The sequence below is a fragment of the Diaporthe citri genome (assembly GCF_014595645.1).
Source record: "Diaporthe citri strain NFHF-8-4 chromosome Unknown scaffold_3, whole genome shotgun sequence".
NCBI lineage: Eukaryota > Fungi > Ascomycota > Sordariomycetes > Diaporthales > Diaporthaceae > Diaporthe > Diaporthe citri.
Window position 1 is genome coordinate 3,367,169 of NW_025064848.1, and position 20,678 is coordinate 3,387,846.

The following is a 20,678-nucleotide window of genomic DNA, read 5'->3' on the forward strand; positions in this document are numbered from 1 at the left end:
TAAAAATTTATATATTTAGGAATTATTAGGCCTTCCCTTAATTCTTTATTTTATATATAAATTAAATCCTGTTTTTAATCCTTATAAAGAATTTATATTTATCTTTAAAATATGTAATTAAAATATTATTTATATAAAAAAGGATTGTTACTTTATAAGCTAAGCTAATAAAAAGGCATGGCTTTTTTAAAGAGGGTTTTAAGCTTAAATTTTATAATATTTAGCTAAAATCTTTATATTAAAGAAATAAGGAGTTTTTTAATTTATAAAGTACCTTTAGGAGTACTTTATATTTTCTTAACTTTTTAAATTTATTAAATAGTTTGTAATAAATTTAATTTAATCCTTTTTAGCTAATATTTAAAAATATAATTATAATATTAAATTATTAAATCTTTAAATTAAAATGCGTAATTATTATTATTATTATATAAAATGATTTTATAGCTAGGGTTATAGCATATATGCTTTTTATAATAAAATAAGGTTGCAAGTCTTTTTAAATGCAAATTTACGCCTTAAAAGATTTAATTATTTTATCCTTATTAAGCTTATATTTATATACTTATTTTAAGGGTAATAATATTAATTTTACTTTTTAATACTTAATAATCCTTTAAATATTAAGCTTAATAAAGCTTTGCATTTTTTAATGCATTGCCTTAAGCTATTTATTTTAAAAAGGGCTTTTTTAAGCCTTTCTTTATATAATTAATTTTAAAGGAAGATTTTTATAATATTGCTGCATTAAATAAGGCTTAAACTTAATTTTAAGAGCTTAAATAGCGGTTATTATTATATTATTTAAGGTTAAAAAATATAAGTCCTTAAGTATTTTTTATTTTTATTTTTTAAGCTAATTAAATAAAAAAATAATTATAAAGTTACTTTAAAAGGTTATATTAAGGTAAAATATAATTATATTTATTAAATATAATAATTAATTAAAGGATTCTTAAAGGCATTTATTTTAATTATGCACTTAAAAAGATCTTTTTATAAGTTTAAATTCTTAAATTTATTTCTATATTTTCTTTATTTATATTAATTAAAAGGATTTTTAATTTCCCATAGCTTTAAGCATATATAATTTTTAAAAGAAAGGTTTAGGTTTATTAGCCTTTACTTTATTAATAAAAGTATATTTCCTTTTATAAAAGCCTTATTTTAATATATTTAAGGTCCTTTTAGGGGTTAAAAGTCCTTATTTTTAATTTCTTAAGCTCTTTAAAAAAGCAATGCATAGCAAACTTTACCTTTTAAATTTAAAAGTCCTTACTCTTAAGTTTTAATTAAAAGTATTAGTTTTATTTTCTTTTAATATAAAATAAGTATTAAATTTATTATTTAAATTAATTAGGTTATTTTTTGCATAAGATATTAAGGGTGTAATATAAATGCAATCTTAAATCTTCTTAGCATTAATAATTTTAATATTTAATAATTTTGCTTTAAAAATTAAAAGCTTATTTTTTACTTTATTTATTGCTAATTTATAAAATATATCTTTATTAAATTATATATTCTTTATAAAGATTATTTACTTAAGCAAAGGAATTTAAATTTAAAAGATATTAAATGCTATATAATTAATTAAATACTTAATATAAGCCCTTAATTTCCCTTTTATAAGGCATTTCTTTATATTATTTTCGCATTCCTTTCTAAGCATATATGCTTTGTACTTATAAGCATAAATATTACCTTAATAAGGTAATAAATAAGCTATAAAATAGCGAATTTAAGCTAATTTAAATTATTAAAAATAATAGGAAAACCATGCATATAAAAAAGTATTTAAAATACGCCCCTTTTTCCTTAAAGTAAGCGATATATTATATAATTAAGCTATAGCTTATATTGCTTTTAATTAAAGGTTGGAAGGTAAATTAACCCTTAATAATATAGCTAAGGTATATTTAATTATTGCTTTGCCAGCCCTTTTTATAGCGTTATTTATTTTTAAGGTTTAAAAGGGAGTAAGTTTTAAATTAATACCCTTTTATTTTACTTATTTAATGTATTTAATATTTATAAACTAGCTAATTATTATAGCTTTAACATCCTATTTAATTTTGTAAATATTTAAACTATATTATTATTTTATTTAGCTTTTATAAGCATAAAAAGTGCTAAATACTTATTTTTAAGTCTTTAATATAAGGAGAAAAATGTAAATAAATCCTAAGAACTTGTTTATTATTATAAGCTTATAATTTAACTTATTTAATACTTATAAATAATAAAATAAGTTTTATAAGATTTAGAAAAAGGGTTTTAAGCTCTTGCCTTTTAATAACTTATATTAAATTACCTTTTTAATAAAGGCTTTAAAGTAATTTTTATAATTAATTTATTTAATTCCCTTAAATTTTATGCTTTAAGCATATTAAATTAGCAATTTAAAAGCATTAACCCCTAAGTATTTAAACTAAAAATGCTAAAGGGTTATTAAGTTTTCTTAATTTTTATTTAAGTATTAAAAGGGCTTAAAAGGTTTTATTAAGTTTATTAAAAAAATTACAAGCTTATATATATTTATAACGCTTATAAGTATTTATAATAAAAGGTAAAAATAAAGAAAATATAATAATATATATTTAAAAAAAATTAAATTATGCTATTAAATAAGTTTAAGAAAAATAACGCTTTATTTAAATAATTTAAAATATAATATTAAATTAATTTTACAATATTAAACACTTAATTTCTATAAAAGCGCTTTTAATACTATATTAATATAAAATTTATCCATAATTATCATGTTTTCCAAGATTAAATCCTTAATTCTTTTTTTATTTACTTTATATAATATATTTTTAAAGCACCTTATTTTATAATTTAAGATCTTTAAGAATAAGGTCCTTGCTTTAATAATATTTATCTTAATAGCTTTTTTAAAGGTGCTTAAAATTAAATAATTAATAAAGTTAATAAAGTAAATAATGCTGCAATTATTTAAAACTATACTTAAAAATAAAAAATATGGCATAAAATTTAAGGTTATATATATTCTTAAGAAATTAATTATAATTAATAATTATAATAAATTAATTAAAGCATAAATAAATTAATAAAAAGTTAATAAAAATATAATAAAAATATTATTAATTAATTAATTTTTAAAATTAAGATTTAAAAAAGCATAAGTTTGCTTTTATAAAAAAAAATAAAATTAAAAAAGAAAATTAAAATTTTATTTCTTAATAACTTTTAAAAACGTACTTAAGGGAGTTTTTAATATTCTTAATAAGCTTTATATTTAATCTTTAAGTAAAAGATTCTTTTAAATAAGCTTTTAAATTAAGTTTTTATAGCGATTTTCTTATAATTATATTTTAATCTTATTATATTTAAATTCCCTTAAAAGTATTTTTAGCTTTAAAATTTATTCCCTTAAAAGCGTAAAATAAAGGCAGTGATAATTAATGAAAAGCTAAATATATCCTTTTTATTAATTAATTCTTTAGCAGAGGCATTTATATATTTTATTTTATTAACGTAATTAAGATAATGCATTCTTATTCCTTAATTATTTCCTTAATTAATTACTCTTTATTTTAAAAGATACTTTTAATTTTAATATAGCAAATATTATAATATTCCTAAAGGTTAATGCAAGCTTATTATAATATAAGAGTATTGCTAATTTTTTAAATAGGGTTTTTAAAGGATAAATTAAATTTCTTAATGCATTTTATTTAATAAGTTCTTAATGCTTAGAAATTATTTAATTAAGGGTAATATATATTATAATTGCTTATAAAAAGTTATTTAAACTAGCAAATCCCTTAATTTTAAATAACTTATAAGTATAAGCTTATAAATGCAAATTTATAAAGTCTTAATATTATTATTATAATTTAATACTTAATTTCTTTGCTTTTTTTAAGTATTGCTAATATTAGGTTTAAAGGGTATTTATTATGCTTAATTTAAAGAGTGCAAGATTATTTTTAATATTTTAAATTATTTATTAAATAAAAAACTATTTTATATTTATTATTTTAATTAAATATAGAGAGAGAATTAAGCTAAATATTATTTTTTATATTTATTCCTAAATTTTTTATCTTTTACTAAATTTAATTACCTTATTAAGAGCTAGGATAACTTATTATTAAAGATATTAATTATATTCCTTTTTTAATTTATTAAAAAATAAGGGAGAGAATAAAGTAAGTATTATTTTATCTTTTAAAAGCTTATTATTACTTAAATGCTCTTAATACTTATTATATAAAGCTTTTTAAATATTTCTTTTCTTTTTTTTATGCTATATAAATTAGGAATTTAATTTTAAGATTATATTTAATTGCTTAAAAAAGGCTGCATTTAATGCATTAAGGTTTATAAATTCTTAGCACCCCTTAATTTAGTAATGAAATTATAATATAATAAATTAAGTAAGAAAGGAATAAATATTTAAATAAATTACTTAATTAATAAGGTTTAAAAAAGCATTTATAATTATTATATAAATATATGCTTAAAAATAAAAGGAAATAAATAATATAAAATAAATATAATTAAAATGCGCTTTATATAACTTATTTATAGCTTATAAAAAAAAAGATTATTTTATATAAACTAGGCTTATAATTATGAAAGGCTATAAGTATTATAAGGAGTTTAAAAGCATAATTATAAAAGCGTTTATCTCCTAAGAGTAGTTTAAAAGGAGGAAACAAAAGAAATCTAACTATTTAAGCATTCTAGAAAGTGGTTGCAAACCAGGGTTAGGGATGTGCGTGCAACAGTAGATGGACTTGCCCTGATTTTGTACTATGCTCATGGTCAGTATCGTAATGGAAGGCTCCAAGATCTGCCCTCAACGGCACCCAGATGGGAGAAATTAATTGAAAAGTGGCTCCCTGGCAGTTATCCGGAACAAATCAAATCTCCCAAGCTGGCACGCCATGTGGGAGTGGATCACTTGAGGAACTTTGAAACGAGTTCACAAGTTAGTGCTTACGGACGTTGAATCTAAATCGAAGAGCGCATCCATCGGTTTTGTATGAATAAGAAGGAACACGAAGCAACACATTGCGCTGTTGTGCGATAGGCTCGATGTCAATGCCTCCTTACTGGGATACCACAGCCCAATGGCAGGCGCCAACACGCCTTGTTGGAGCCTTTCAGGCTGCACGAACGTGGCACAGCAGCCAACTGCCAGGCAAGAGAACTGCCGCGCGCTATTTTAGATTGCCAGTGAGGTCTCTGGCAGAAGCACTTCTTCCCGAGATTGAGAAGCTGAGAAGTATCGGAGTTGGGCAGTCTCGTGGGCAGGAAAGGAGATAGCTACACTTCAGTATCATCAAGTCCGAACATGCATTTTTGAGCCACTAAGATCAAGCCACTGCCACTTTATCATCTTAGTCAAGGCTGTCCGAGTAAGGCAGCGCAGCGGGCGATGCAAAGCAGAAAAATGAAGAAACATGTGGCATGTGGCATGTGTCGCACAATTGTGCCGACGCCCAGACACTGCCTCTGAGCTGACCGATTCATATGCATAAGCGCACAGGATGGTTGCACACACATCGGGTCTTTTTGAGGAGACTTGCCATAACAGGATTCTGAGACCAACCTGCACGTCGGTTTCCCCTACGCTTCGGTTCTGTTGAAGCGGTGCCGACTTTGCTGCCGTTTATCTGCGTAAGCAATCGCTATCTCGGCGAAGTTTCCCATTTGAGCTAAAAGACTCTGGTTTCTGACCGTTGAGTCAACCTGCTGAGGCTGGGTCCCGAATGAAAAGAGGAAAAAGGAAAATGGGTTCCCTTGCATAGTGAGTGAGGCTGTACACGAGAACACTTAGTAAGTGGCTTGCAGGTGCTTAAACGTCTGCGTGAGATGAGTCACGAAGTTCAGCCGATGTGCTATCACCAAAAGCAGGGGCCAGAACGGAAAACTGTTAAGGCACGCTGCTGAAAAGCACCCGCCCGCACAGACCCGGAGTGTCCAAGACCCAGGACGCTTTGCTGGTAGGACTCGACGCCAATACCGACGTTGCCAAGTGCGGTGCTGGAGCTTGCATCCATTAAGCTTTCTGACCGCATCCCTAGTCTGCCAGGGTGCTTACCGATGACTCCACGGCCACCAAGTCCTTAGGTCCAAGGCACCGGTTTAGCGCCACAAAGATTGCGCCGTCTTACTCCTGCGTTGGGTCCCTCTGCGTCCTAGACAGGGTTTGGGCTGACCTGGGAGCCTCAGGATCGATGTGAAAAAATCCCCACCACAGGCCAGGCACACCATTTTCGTCCGGCTCTGGGGCAGCAGGATCAGGCATCACTCACTATTTGGGACGCTAAACGCGGACGTGCCCTGGGGTCGTGGTCCTATCCCGGTGGATGAACCTTGCGAGCTGACGAGTACGGCTGGTACTCCGAACTCCGATCGTGCACCTTTGGGGGCCGCCACCAACATTCAACGACATTGTGCGGCCCAGCCCTCACGTCGTAGGTCCTAGGACCAGAAGGGGGCTGTGACTTCTATTTTGCAAGTGCGGACCAAGTTTCACTACATTTCTGAATCTGACTCAACCTTGTATTGAGTAGCCCGGGGGGTGTACGCGGTACGAAGCGAAGGATTACGTCCTCTGTGAATTCCGATATGTCTATGTTATGGGACGCCCTTGGGATGGGTGGCACACAGACACTGTCAGAAATACTCACATTCCTATGCCTGGTCAGCTCAGACACACGTCTATAAGTATGGACAGTTCCACTCTCCGAGCCTACCATACATCTCTTGCTTCCCATCATTCAGAATTACTCAAAGCACCAAACACCAGCAAGGCTAGCTTCAAGTCAAGTTTCTTCGCGTACATTATCTCCGCGCTCAACCACATCACCAACATCTTCACAATTCCCACCTCAAGCAAGACCACCACCCTAAACCAACCCATCCAAATCACGATGCCTTCTCAGACGACAGCCTACGCACCGTCGACCTACTCGGTCTCAACGACGTGCTCGTACGAAAAGACTCCCCAACAGCCCAAAAAGACAAAGCGCTCCTTCAAGCAAAGGGTGAAGGATGCCGTTAAGGATATCGGATCATCGCCTTTCGAATACGACGACAGGGAGAAGCAGAGCTTTGCCTGGGCTGCACAGATGCCGCCCTCAAGGCTCTAGGTCCACAACCTTCCCTGCCGATTAGAGACAACAAGCATATTCTCTTCGGCTTTCGATTCGAGAATGTAATCAGCATGGCGTTTCTTGGGAGGAGTTTTTTTCATGATACCGCAAGCCTCGCGATTGGCTTTCTGTTTTTTGCTTCTTTTTTTTTTTCTTTTTTTTTTTTTTTTTTTTTTGGTACAAGATGCCGGCGACGCTGGTGTCTTGTATCGTCATAGGGGATGTCTCATGGATACATCCACAGCTGCGGGGGACTTGATCCCCTGGGAAGGACTGCGGAAGAAGAGGGCTCGATGGGTTAAACAAGCCAGGAGATGAAAAAGGATACAATCGAGAGCGGGACTCCAAGAAGGCTGCAGCTCAGAGCGCCTCGGAAGTGTGACTGCATTTAGATGCTGCAGAAGCAAAGGGTTTCCCGAAGCTCAATATGGAAGATTGTTAGCATTCAAAATTGAATCGTTGTCTACTGAATTGACTCGGTTGCCTTCAGAACATACATGATGCTACTGATCCTCCGAGCTGAACACACGGTCCAGGTGTCCTATAGGCACAACTATACTCACCAAGGGCATGATCACAGAGATGTCTTCACAACAGGAGTCCCGCACACTATCGTATTCAAGCTGAAAGCTGGCTTCCTTCAAATATTCGCACACGAGTCTATGGAGAACAACACTAGGAACCCGCTGTCAAGCTTTGTGGGAGGTCCTCACGGTGCCCACTTGACCCTGGCATCCAGTTCGCGACGTGTACTTAGTGGGGTCATTAAGCCTTACTGCGTCGTACGTGAAATACCAAAGATCCCATCATAATCGCGATATTCGGCAGCGCGAGACAGTGATTGAATGCTGTTGAATCCTTCGACTCGTTTGCAGGCTGGCTGACAAATGTGTAGGTCGGCGCGGATGACAAATCTGGCCCTGCCACAGTAGGCAAGTTCATCCCTCATCGACGACTAGTTTCGCGATTTGGGGGCGGACCTCACGTCTCAGGTCTCACGAGTGACGGCTTGGAAATCATGGATGACTGAGGGACGAGGAGGGGCTCCAGTCCTATAAAGCGCCGTGAGAGAGGGGGTTGCCGCAGTCAAGACTGAGTGCCCTCAATGCACTTTCTCCAACCTCTTTGCCTGCGAATTCTGAACTCCTCGTACTTGAGGCGGACTTTCGACACTTACATCTCATCTGGGTCTTTCGTTACCTGTAGTCAATATGGCATCCCCCATACCATCAAAGCATCCTGCAGTGGTCATTGTAGCCCCAGGGGCGCCTCTTGAAATACACGAGGTCGACACCGTCTTCCCGTCGACAGATGAGGCCCTCGTTCACGTCGAATGGTTCGGCTCCACGCCTCTGAACCTACACCAAGCAGACGGTGGGCTACTCATCAAGCCACCCCACATCATGTCTGGTTGCTTTGTTGGTACGGTGGCTCAGCTCGGGGACCTCAAGGAGCCATCTCTATCTGAGTCCTCCAGGGCCCTCAAAGTGGGCGACAAGGTCTTCGGCTTCACCTTCCAACAAGAGAAGCACAAGCCCATGCAGACATATCTCACCGTCCCCGTGACCTTCCTCGGCAAGGTTCCCACCAACATCTCAGCACAGGAGGCAGTCACGGTGCCGAGTAACTTCTGCACGGCTATACACACCATCACCAAAGATCTGGGACTGGAGCTGCCGTGGCCTGTGCCAGAGAACTGGGCATCACCCGAGGCCGACAAGCCAATCCTGGTATGGGGTGCCGCCGGTAGCGTGGGCCAGTATACTCTGCAGGTCCTGAAGCACTGGGGTTATCGCAATGTTCTGGCCGTGGCGAGCGCGAAGCACCACGAAGCGCTGAAGGCTCTTGGTGCAACTGCTGTCTTTGACTACAACAATGAAGACTCAGTGAAGTCCATATCCTCTGGGCCGTACATCCCATACATAATTGATTGCATCGGCTCGCTGGAAGGGACCGTGACGCCCCTGAGCAAGATTGCCGAGAAGGGCACCAAGGTTGCGATCATGCTGCCTGTGGTCGTGAGCCATGCTAGCAACAGCGATGCGCCGACGTACGAGATGGACGTGGGCAATGTGCTGGTGGGGCAATGGAAGGAGGGCGTGGAGCTGAGGGGCGTGAGGACTCATTTCTACCAGGACAACGAGTTCTTCAAGTACCACTTGCAGCCGGATATCATGCCAGCGCTGTTGCAGGATGGCACGATCCGGCCGAACAAGCAGAGACTCGTGGAGGGGGAGACGCTGCTGAAGAGGGCTGAGCAGGCGCTGTCTTTGTTTAGGGACGGAGCTGTTAGCGGAGAGAAAGTTGTGTGGAGGGTCGCTGAGGAGTAAAAACCTAGGCGTCCCTCGTACGTCGGGGCTTGAAGCCTTCAGGAAGAGCATAGGAAGAAATGCCAGCCTATAGAGATCGGCTGATTTTACAACAGCCAAGATGGGGACTGTTTTATTCATGGCAATGAGTGACAGCGTACTTGTGTACCTGGGTGACTAAGGAAATGATTCAGAAAATCATTCGCTTGGATAAAAAGGAAGTCTTTTGTGTTGTGTTGAACCCCCGTACACTAGGCCGAGCACTCGGGCCGGCTGGTTCTACTTCGCGTTGCATCGCGACGCGCGACATCAGACCAAAGTCATGGTGTTTTATCATCGCTCAGCCGCGACTACGATCGCTTTCACCCCGCGAGTCGTTCGCGAGGCAACAACGCGCCCGGGGTCGTGTCGTGCTGCTGGATGACGCACGCTGCGCCACATCTCATGGATTAATGGTTGACATCATTCGACAATTCGGCACTGGATTATCTGCACCGAGGCTCAAGGCCGATGGCACCCAACCGTCCGAATTAAGGTTGCAAGAGTGGTGTGGGATCGGGGACTGGCAAGAGGAATCATTGGTAGGGCTGGACCGGTTGGACTGGCTGGGTGTTTGCCCCAGGTTCTTGGGAACTTGGAGGGCGGCCAGGGGTTCGTTCGATAATGGCTGTTCCTGCTGGACCGGAATGTTCCCCCCGCGAGATGGCAAGACGCCGCCTACTGCATCTGCATTGTGCCTAGGAGCCTAACTCGCCTAGTCCAAGGCTCGCAAGGGAGCCGGGCACGCTAGAGCTAGGCGCGCCGGGCAGGCCTGTCAGGCAGGCCGGCTGCCTCGTGCCCCGTGCGCTCCCCCGCGTGCCGCCCGTTTTGCGCAGCTGAGCTGACGGCCTGCCAGCCCCCCTCCCTCGTGCACCCCTGCTCCCCCAGCAACGCAACGCGCCTACCCCTGGAGGGCCTGAGGAGAGATCTCGAGCCCAAATCTGGTGGACTGGTGATGTGCACTCCGGATCGCAGCAGTTTGCCTTGCCTCTATCCACATGACCTGTCGCATTTCCAATCAACTCAGTTCCGGCCTGCTTTTTCGACAAGACACACGTTCGTTCTCGTAGAGGAAGCCCTGCAATTTCTGCTGTTTTTCTCTTCTTCCCTTTCGAGTCCAACAGCATCTGCGCAATCCAATTGTGTTACTCAAGCGCCCGTTCTCTTTGTGCAAGCTTGGCTCAACTCGACTTGACTCGGCTCGACTCCACTGCCAGTGCGTTCGTTGCCCGGTCAGACGCTCTCCACGCGCGATCTTGCGATCGTAAACCCAAGCGCTCCGACTCCACTCTGTGCGCACGAGTGACGCGACTACGCAGCACTCGACGATTATCTCGGTGCGTTGTTGCGCCCAACCGCCGTCGGAGCTGCCACAACCCTTCGCTTGCAGCGCTTTCCAATAGCCTCGAAACTGGAGCAGGCAAGACTTTGAGCTCAGCCCCAACCGGCTGCCGCAGACATTGAGCTGCTGGGTTGGTACACAGACCTATAAGCCCAGCGTTCGTGTCTGTTGGTCCCAATGGATTCCGATGGCCCTGAGACCCAGCCGACCCAGCAGGGTATGTGTTCCACCGAATATGCTCGGGCCAGTACAAGCTCCAGGACTAATACTCTGTACTAGCTACCCAGAATGTCCTCGATCCTCGCCGCCTGGGGAAGCAGAACTCTGGCTTTTCAGATGACGACATCGCCGATATAATATGCCTCCTCCTTCCCTATTCGAACGGCGCCCGCGCCGAGCTTCGCGAGATGGCCCTGCGAACTTCTCAACACATGGTCGACGCGGACGAGGCAGCGCATCCCGACCTACAAGCACTCGAGGGCCAGAGCATCATGCCGCATCTTGTTGGCGAGCATGCCTTGGTCTTGCGTCTTTCAGCGCATGTCAAGGACCCTCTCCAGGGCTTCACGTTCGGTCGGAATGTCACACGGTGTGATGTGTGCTTCCACAACGATCCTATGAGGAGGCTCAGCAACATACATTTTCGGATCTACCTCAACGAGTATGGCGTCCTTATGCTGGAGGACTCTTCCATAAATGGGACCGTTGTCGATGGAACGCTGCTGAAGGCCAGGCAAGGGGACCGAGCAAAAACAGGAGAAAAGAAGCTACCGAAGCGCAGGACCATCAACCCGGGCTCAAAGATACAGATCCTCATGCACGAGGGCCAGGATGATCTGGACTTTATCGTGCAGATCCCACGCCGGGAAGGAGACTATGAGGAAACATACAGGAGGAATCTGACTCGTTACATGAAGCGCCTGCAACAGATCCGCGCTGAGAACGAGCCTGTAGATGCGGCCAAGACCATAACAGCTGGACCAGGGGGACATGTGAGTTTGAAGCAACCGCTCGCCCTATTTCTTTGGCCGCTAACAAGCCGCAGGTGGACTTGTTCCCTGTGAACGAAACCAAACAGCCGACGCCACGTGCCAAGCGTCAACTGCGACTGCCAGACGATCCAACGCAGGAGGACATGGGAAGATTGCCCAAGGAGTGGACTGGCTCGAACAGGTACAACCGTGTTGGGCGCATCGGCAAAGGCGCCTTTGCGACAGTTTACAAAGTGACTGCGAAATTCGACGGGAAACCGTATGCCGCCAAGGAGCTAGACAAGCGGAAATTCATGAAGAACGGCGTGCTCGATCAGAAAGTCGAGAATGAGATGAGGATCATGCAAAGAGTGAAGCATGTAAGTTGTGTTTGCTCTCCTGACCGCCTCACAAGCACTGACAGTTTTAGGCGAATATCGTCGAGTACATTGAGCATATTGACTGGGACGATCGGCTTATGATCATCATCATGGAGTATGTCCCTAACGGTGATCTTGGCAGCCTCATCGGCGATAATGGGCCGCTGAGAGAGGACATCGTCCGGGAGATGTCCAGTCAAATGCTCAGTGCGTTGTCATACCTACACGCCAACAACATCACGCACCGTGATGTTAAGCCAGACAACATTCTCTGCCACTCGTACAGTCCTTTCGTCGTCAAGCTGACAGACTTCGGGCTTTCCAAAATGGTTGAAACCGAGCAGACCTTCTTGAAAACCTTCTGTGGAACATTATTGTACTGCGCTCCAGAAGTGTACAACGAATTTGCAGAATACGATGAGTACGGCCACAGGCATCCGAGGAACAGGCACCGCCGCAGACCCCAGGGTCAGCGATACGACCATGCTATAGACATTTGGTCTCTGGGCGGCGTGCTATACTATACCCTTACGGGGGATCCTCCCTTTCCGGCAAAGAACGGGATCAGTTACACCGAACTCCTTCATCAGATCATGACCAAGAAGCTGAACACGCAGCCATTGGAAAAGATGAGTATTTCGGAAGATGGCATCGACTTTCTGCTGCGAATTATTCAGAGACGTCCAGAGCAGCGTGCAACGATAGAGGAGCTTCGGTCTCACCCGTGGTTACAGGGAACAGAATTCTCGAACGAGGACGACGTTGACGAAGGCCTCCAAAAAGAAGCCTCTCAGTTGAGCCTTCAGGACAGAGATTCTCCAGTGCGGATCCCCGCCAGTGTTGATGGGATTGACGACGACGATGACCTCAACTTGGAGCAATATGACGGAGAAGGGGTCGATGACGTGCAATTCGATGGCTATGAGTCTCAAAAGGAGAATTACACGTTCGGCCAGATGGACCAACAGCGCTCAAAGCTCTTCGGGGAGGTCAACGGGTCAGCCGTTGGTAGTGCAGGAGTCATCCCGTCAACTCGCCTGAATTTGCCGGACTCAGTAGTGAGCTTGGACAGAACAGAAATCCTTGATCCCGAGATCAAGGATAGCTACGGGTCAGAGGACTCGACGCCTCGGCAGACCAAGAGATCCCAACCTACTCCGCGCGCCGCCGTCCCAGCAGCCCTGACACAGAGCCGTCGGTCTGTCAGTCGCTCTCTTGATGAGATCAACAACATGACATTTGACGCCGAGTCCCAGGATCTCGAGGGTGCAGAGTCCCAGCTGGAGCATCTGAATATGAAATCGTTGCTTCCCACAAATGGCATGTCTTACATGAGCAGCTTCAACACGAGCAAGAGGAAACCCGGTTACGACATGAGCGATGAGTTCGACAACACCCCAAGAGCACGACCCCCTATCAAGAAACTCAGGTCTGACAGCCTCTTTGGTGATGCGATGAGCTGGGACGAAGACAGCGAGCAGGGCTTGTATGCACAGATTCCGCCACTATCTCGTGTCAACTCGAGCAGGCAGATCGACAAGCCTGTGCATAAGTCGACTTATTGGGACGCACGAGACAAGGGAAGTTGGCATCTCAGATATCCAGAGATGACTCAGTTGCAGCACGATGCCTTCGCTTCAGCAGCGAAAGCCAGAGGGGAATCCTTTGCTCCAGGCAAGTCTGCACTCTGGGACTTGGCGATGAAGCATTTCCCACCGGCAGATGGCCAGACGCCGCCGCCGCCTGAGGATGGTAGCAGTGCATCTGACGCCGAGTCAAGGGCGTCGAGACGCAGATCTGACGCATCCAGTGATCGGCCCTGGGGCTCGGACAACGCGGGCAATGAGGACGAAGACATGCCTGACACACTTCCCCCAGATCACGGCACCGTCATCCCGGCTCAAGCGGATCCACCACTCAACAGAGTCGTGGCCACTCTCGAGTCGGCGGAGGGGTCTGTTGTGTCTGGTATATCGGTTCCAATCAACCAGGCCATGATTTCCTGGGGACGAGCCCCGGAAAACACCCATATTTACACACCAAAAACAGAGTCCAAGGTGCCCAAGTACGCTCTGAAAGTCATACTTTGGAAAGAAGGCTACGAACCATCCAAAAACTTTCGCCCATGGAACAGTGCGACGGATGGATTCCATTTCTTCATGTCCACCAAGGCTACCAACGGCATACAGATCAACAAGACCGTCCTGCCATCTGACGAGCCTAAGAACCCCAAAGGTCCCTCAAAGAACTGGATCGAGTTGCATGACGGAGACCTAGTAACGTTCTGGAGGTCCGGCAATGGAGATGAGCAGCTCAAAGCTAAGCTCGTGTTTCGCTGCAGCTGGGGTGGTTCGTCGCAGCCACGAGCCACGCCTGCTGAGTTGGTCCAGCCAGATCTCGCTGAACACTTGGATGCGTCTTGTCGCAAGGCCGAAGACCGCATCAAGAAGTTGGCGGAATACGACCACAGCCTGGAAGAAGCCGATCTGGATGCCTTGGAGCGGCACAAAAACATTGAGAGAGAGCGGCTACGGTCGCAAAATTTTGAGACTAAGCGTCTCGAGGCTTGCCGAATGTTGGCCATGCGGGCGAGTCGCCGGAGCTCACCGGCGTCTGCATCGCCCATCGTCCCACCGTCTTCGGCGCCACCAGCTATCATGACCGGTGTTGGGGCGATTTCACGACATAGGAGTGTCCCAGCGCTTAAGCATGCGACGTCAGGCCTGGACACGCGCGCGCTGCAGACCATGGCTGAAGAGTAAGGCAGATCTTTGGGCCAGCGGCCTATATTTTTGAGTATATTGGGAGGCACGGTCCCGATGCGAGTTTCTTTACGAGACACACGGCGCCACGGGGCGCGGATACACTAAAAGCTTGTTCAGCATATTATACCAGACGGCCCTTTTTGGCACCCGAAGTCCAACAAGCATCGACTTATATATCAACAAGAGGCTGGGTGCGTGTTGTCAATTTTTCTCCTTATCTGATTCGCTTTTCAAGGGGCAAAAAATGCACGAGTGTGTTTAGAGAAGCATAGCAAGCGGCGGTGATTGTTTTCGAACGGGCCGGGGTCGAGGATCCAGTACCTAGGTAGTTCAGGTATTTACTGAGTGGAAGATGGCATGGGGCGATGATGAGAGATCACATCCAGTGACTGCGGCAAGATTCGAGCATTCACACATATAACTAGAAAGGAAGATAGTCTGTACCCTTAATTCAATGCGCTGGCTCATCTTGAGACCATAATTGCCACGAATGTCTCCGATGTGAAGTTGAAGGGCTATCACGTGCACGCGCGCGTATCCCTGTCGCGTATTTGGTAGTCTACTTGGCTCCTGCTGTGCGCGTCAAGCGGCTGTTGCCGTCCCACCCAGGAACAGCAGGCAGTCGGGGTCTTAGTGCTGCAGGTAGCGCGTCACGTCTCTACGCGACCTCGAGACCGATCTGGAGGAAGCTCAGCAGAAGCCATTTAGAAGCCATCAATTCGATCCGACCCACGAGTCATCGCCAGGGACGCAAAACAACATCGCGCATTTCCAATCTGGGGTCCCAATGATAGCTGCAATGCTCCGGATCCTCAGGTCCAACTCGGATCTATGACGAAAAACAACCTGAAAGACCACCTCGCCTGGTTGTTGGCCAATCTCCAGCTCTCCACTCCTGTTGGCCCGTCTTTGCCAGCTGCCCACGACGCCTTCGACAACTCACGAAGCTTCGCGTCCCTCTCTTCGCAGCCCAGCACCGGGGAGGCCAACGCGAGGCCGCCCGCCCCCGCCCCAGCCGCAGCCGCGTCTTCGTCCGGGACTGTCGAAGCACCGCAAATCGACCTGACTATAGATGACGACTCGCTAGCGGAAATAGTGCTGGAGGATTTTGCGACCGGACACGGGCAAGAGCAGGGTATGGCGAGGCTCACGACGAAGTCCACGAGGAAGCCGTCTCTGGTCTCAAAGCAAGAGCAGCTCCCGACCCCGGCGCCATCTACGACCGGGGGCGGTCGGTTGCATCAGGCATACACGGCGTCTCTCGCCAAGGATGATGAACAGAGGGCATCGAACACAGCGAAGCGGTCAAATACAAGCGCGGCGCCGTCTTCCACCAACAGACTTGGCAGACCTGCACCATGGGGCTCTACACAGGACATCCCCGAGGAAGACGACGATGGATTTCACGATCTAACAGGAGTGGATACTTCCAATCCGGATGTCACCGATTCCACTGCCTATACATTTGGGGAGCCTGTCCTGCTGTGGACGGAGGACCATGCCCTGAGGCCCGAGCCGATACTCACACCATCCGGTAGGAAGAGGAAGAGCGGCCAGATGACCAAGGCTTCACCGAAGAGGAACCAGGCTGTCGAGCCGGATGACGACGAGTATCCCGACATTGCCGATTTTCTGGACGATGACATGATGACTCCGGCAATGGTTAAACGGCGTGCTGCTGGGTTCCAATCAGCCAAGAGAAGTCCACCCAAGCTCCAACTGGCCTCTCCAGATGCTACGATTATGACACAGCGGACGGTCACGCAGACAGTGAGCACAACAGAGACGCGGATACACAGGCCGTCGAGTAGCATAGGGCAAACACCAAGTCGGGGTGGCCCAGAAGGCATCGCCAAACCCGAGTCGCCGTTGGAAGTGGGACCTGAGGACCCGACCTCGCGACCAGCCACGCGGTCAAAGGCAAGTAGTCCCTTGAAAACAGACCCGACGCAACGGCCGCAGAGTCCTGTAGGCAAGGATGAAGAGTTCTCGGATGATGGCATGGGCTTCACATGGAACCCAAGTCCTCAAATGTCCCGCCGGCGCGGACGCGGAGACATTATCATGGACTCCGATGACGAATTCCAGACGCCTCCATCGCGCAAGACTTCCCATGTACCTTTCGTTAGTGATGCAGCAATTCCCATTTCGAAAAAGGAGCACGTCCCGGATACCGCAAAAAAGGAACCCTCTGTCGAGAACGGCCCCGAGTCAGCATCTGAACGACAGCGACCTTCATCGGCGCTTGAAACCGAAGTCGTTCTCAGAAGCTCGCAGCCTCTGGCTCAGCCCGACGCCATGGATATCGATGATTCTGTGGATAAGCAAAAACCAGCGGGCGTTACGGCGAAGATGGATCCTCATAGCTCAGAGACGGACGGTGCGACGCTCATTATGGATATGTTCCTGGAGAAACCACACATCATGAGGGGTCTTACGAAACTTGTCAATGAAAAGTTGGCCAAGAACTCGGCTGATTTTGCTAGATCGCTCCGCGAGAAATGGCCTCCAGAGCGGAAAATGCAAGTAAAGAAAGAGAAGGAGCCGCTGTTGAAAGAGAAGAAAGCTCTTTCAGAATTAAAGGCTTCTCATGAGGCTTACAAGGTCCTCCTAGCACAGAAGGAGGACCTCGTGACTCAGATTGGCATGGCATACGATGCTGACGAAGACACAACCGAGACCGAAGCTCGAGTAGAAGAGTTGGACGCGGAGATTGAGCAGAACGAGCGGACCTTGAAGCAAGCACTCGTGGCTGCAGGCATAGCCAATCCCACCATGTTTAACGATCTACCGGACCCCCCACCCGAAGAGCCTGAACCATCTGACCCAATCGAAAAGGCAATCTCAGCTAAGGAAACACCGTCGTCATCAAGAGACACAACTATGATACCGGAGTGCCTTTCTCAAGTCATCAGACAGACTCAAGCACTCGCAGCGGCACCAAGACAACAGCCAAGACTTGCAAGTCTTGAGGGACGCTCAGAGCTGGTCAAGCCGCCTGCCCCACAATTCCGGCACGAAGGGCCACGATCGTCGCGAAATGTGGGAAGCATAAGTACCTCAAAGCCTTCGTACACAGCGCAAGACGATCTAGACATGGAAGATTTGCTTGACGACGACGATGAGGACCTCTGGGCACAACCATCTCACTCTCATGCCAGGGCTCACATACCATCTTCAGTAAGAAGTACCGCCGCACTGAAGTCCAAAAGCCCAGCGAGAACAAAACCACGCCGACAAGAGAACCATAGTGATTATGGTGATGGTGACGACGATCTCGCAGCCATGGTGGCAATGGCTGAAGAGGCCGAGGACTTCGAGCAGAGGCAATCCTCAATTGAAAGTCGGAGCAATCTACACGCTCGATCAATTCTGTCCGAGGCGTCTGGAAACGCAGGCGCCTCAGCAAGAGTCAAGGCCACATCCAAAAAGCCTGTCAAGCAAGTACCAAAGCCTAAAATACCCCAGGAACTGTTAAAATTTCCCTGGTCGGGTGACCTGTTGAGGGCTTTCAAGGACAGGTTTCGCCTCGAAGGCTTCAGGCACAACCAACTGGAGGCTATCAATGCCACCTTAGATGGCAAGGACGCATTTGTCCTCATGCCGACAGGTGGTGGAAAGTCCCTGTGTTACCAGTTACCCGCTGTCATCAACAGTGGCAAAACCCGAGGCGTGACCATTGTCGTCACCCCTCTGCTCAGTTTGATGCAGGACCAGGTCGACCACTTGACGGCTCGGGGCATCGTGGCGAAAGCTTTCAGTGGCGATACAGACAGGCGAGAGAAGGACGATATCTTGCAAAGCTTCAAGCTGAGAAACCCAGAACATCATGTTCAGCTTCTATATGTTACCCCCGAAATGCTCAGCAAGAGTTCAGCGTTCAACAGCGGCCTGATGACATTGTGGAGAAACAAGAAGCTGGCTCGTTTGGTCATCGACGAAGCACATTGTGTCAGTCAATGGGGCCACGACTTCAGGCCAGACTACAAGATGCTCGGCGAGGTGCGGCGGAAGTATCCAGGCGTCCCAGTCATGGCTTTGACGGCCACAGCAACCAACAATGTCATAGTCGACATCAAGCACAATCTTGACATGGAAGGGTGCACGGTCTTCTCACAGAGCTTCAACCGCCCAAATCTCTACTACGAGATCCGACCTAAAGAGAAACAGCCCGTTGAACGCATTGCCGATATCATCAACGAGAGATTCCCTGGCAAGACGGGCATCGTGTACACACTCTCGAGGAAGCAGACAGAGAATATCGCCAAGAAGCTGACGGATCGCGGCATCAGGGCCGAACACTACCATGCGGCCTTGCAGACAGAGGAAAAAGCTCAAGTGCAGCGAGACTGGCAGAGTGGTCGGGTCAAGGTGGTTGTTGCCACCATCGCTTTTGGTATGGGCATCGACAAGCCAGACGTCCGTTTTGTGATACACCATTACCTGCCGAAGAGTCTTGAAGGCTACTATCAAGAAACCGGCCGAGCTGGCCGTGATGGGCTGCCATCGGACTGTATCCTCTTCTTCGGCCATGGCGACATCCATAGCCTCAGGAAGATGATCGACGATGGAGATGGCAATCGCCAGCAGAAGGAGCGCCAGAAGGAAATGCTCAACCGTGTCGTCATGTTCTGTGAGAACTCGCGAGATTGTCGGCGCAGTCAGCTCCTTCACTATTTCGGTGAATCGTTTTCTCGCGACAAGTGCGAGAAGACGTGCGACAACTGCAGGATAGGCGGGACTTTCGAGGTCGCAGACAGGACGAAATATGCCGTGGCAGCGTTGGAGGCTGTCATGTGGCACACGCGCCTAACCCTGAATCAGTGCACCGATGTGCTCAGGGGCACGAAGAAGCCCGACGGGGATGAAGGCTCGCAGTCATTTCATGGCATTGCAAGGCATCTCAAGAAGCCTGAGGTGAGCAGTGTCATTGTCAGACTGGCAGCGGAAGGAGCATTGGATGAAGAGAACAGGGTCGGTGGCGGCGGAATAGCCATTCAATACTTCATCGTAGGTTGCCTTCGCAGACTCATTTGGCATAATGTGTGCTAACTTTTTCTCAGCTCGGCCGCGAGGCAGCTAGTTTCATGTCTGGTGGTCGGAAGCTGGAAGTAGTGGTTCGAACCGGCGGCGATAAGAGCGCCTCGGCCAAGACTACCAAGAAGAAACCCACGAAGAGGAAGGCAACAGACGAGCACGAAGAGCTGACCAGACCAGCGTCAACGTTGGTATCTTCTCCAGTACGTCGTGGTGCTGCAAAATCCAGAAAGGGCAAAGCCGTTGCAAGCCTCTTTGATGAGGAGGCTTTCGCTGAAGATGATGAACATGACGACCTGGAACCGGAAGCGGTTCTCCACTACAATGGCTACGAACAAGACGATTTCTGTGTGCCAGATGACGAGGAGGACTACTTTGAGGCAGTCCACAAGACGGCGATCAAATCACGGCGTCAGCGCACACTGGAGGAACTAGACCCGCATATCTCAAGAGCTAGCGGCGATGAGGTGCTGGACGATGTTCACGGCGTGATTGTCGCAGCATTCCTAGATGAAGCCAAAAACCTCGAAGAACAGTTGCGCAACAACAAGGGCTACCGCCGGCCGCTGTTCACCGAAAGCCAACTCCGCCAGATGGCAATCAGGTGGACCACGACGGTCGACCAGATGCGCCGCATACCTGATATCAAAACCGACAATGTCGACAAGTTCGGGACTAAATTCATCCCCATCGTCATGC

The 20,678-nt window shown here is 45.6% G+C and overlaps 3 protein-coding genes across 3 annotated transcripts; all 3 read left to right on the forward strand.

Moving 5' to 3' along the window:
- Nucleotides 1–5,768: 5,768 nt before the first annotated feature.
- On the forward strand, nt 5,769–7,133 carry INS49_008498 (uncharacterized protein; the record flags this gene model as incomplete). The annotated part of the gene is made up of 2 exons (XM_043169239.1): nt 5,769–5,785; nt 6,791–7,133. The coding sequence occupies 2 exons, from the start codon at nt 5,769–5,771 to the stop codon at nt 7,131–7,133; spliced, it is 360 nt and encodes a 119-aa protein (XP_043026919.1).
- A 1,214-nt stretch (nt 7,134–8,347) lies between these two features.
- INS49_008499 (uncharacterized protein) lies at nt 8,348–9,466 on the forward strand (the record flags this gene model as incomplete). Its single annotated transcript, XM_043169240.1, has 1 exon — nt 8,348–9,466. The coding sequence occupies one exon, from the start codon at nt 8,348–8,350 to the stop codon at nt 9,464–9,466; it is 1,119 nt and encodes a 372-aa protein (XP_043026920.1).
- Nucleotides 9,467–11,013: 1,547 nt separating this feature from the next.
- Nucleotides 11,014–14,939, forward strand: INS49_008500 (uncharacterized protein; the record flags this gene model as incomplete). The annotated part of the gene is made up of 4 exons (XM_043169241.1): nt 11,014–11,043; nt 11,114–11,818; nt 11,872–12,177; nt 12,228–14,939. The coding sequence occupies 4 exons, from the start codon at nt 11,014–11,016 to the stop codon at nt 14,937–14,939; spliced, it is 3,753 nt and encodes a 1,250-aa protein (XP_043026921.1).
- Nucleotides 14,940–20,678: the final 5,739 nt, after the last annotated feature.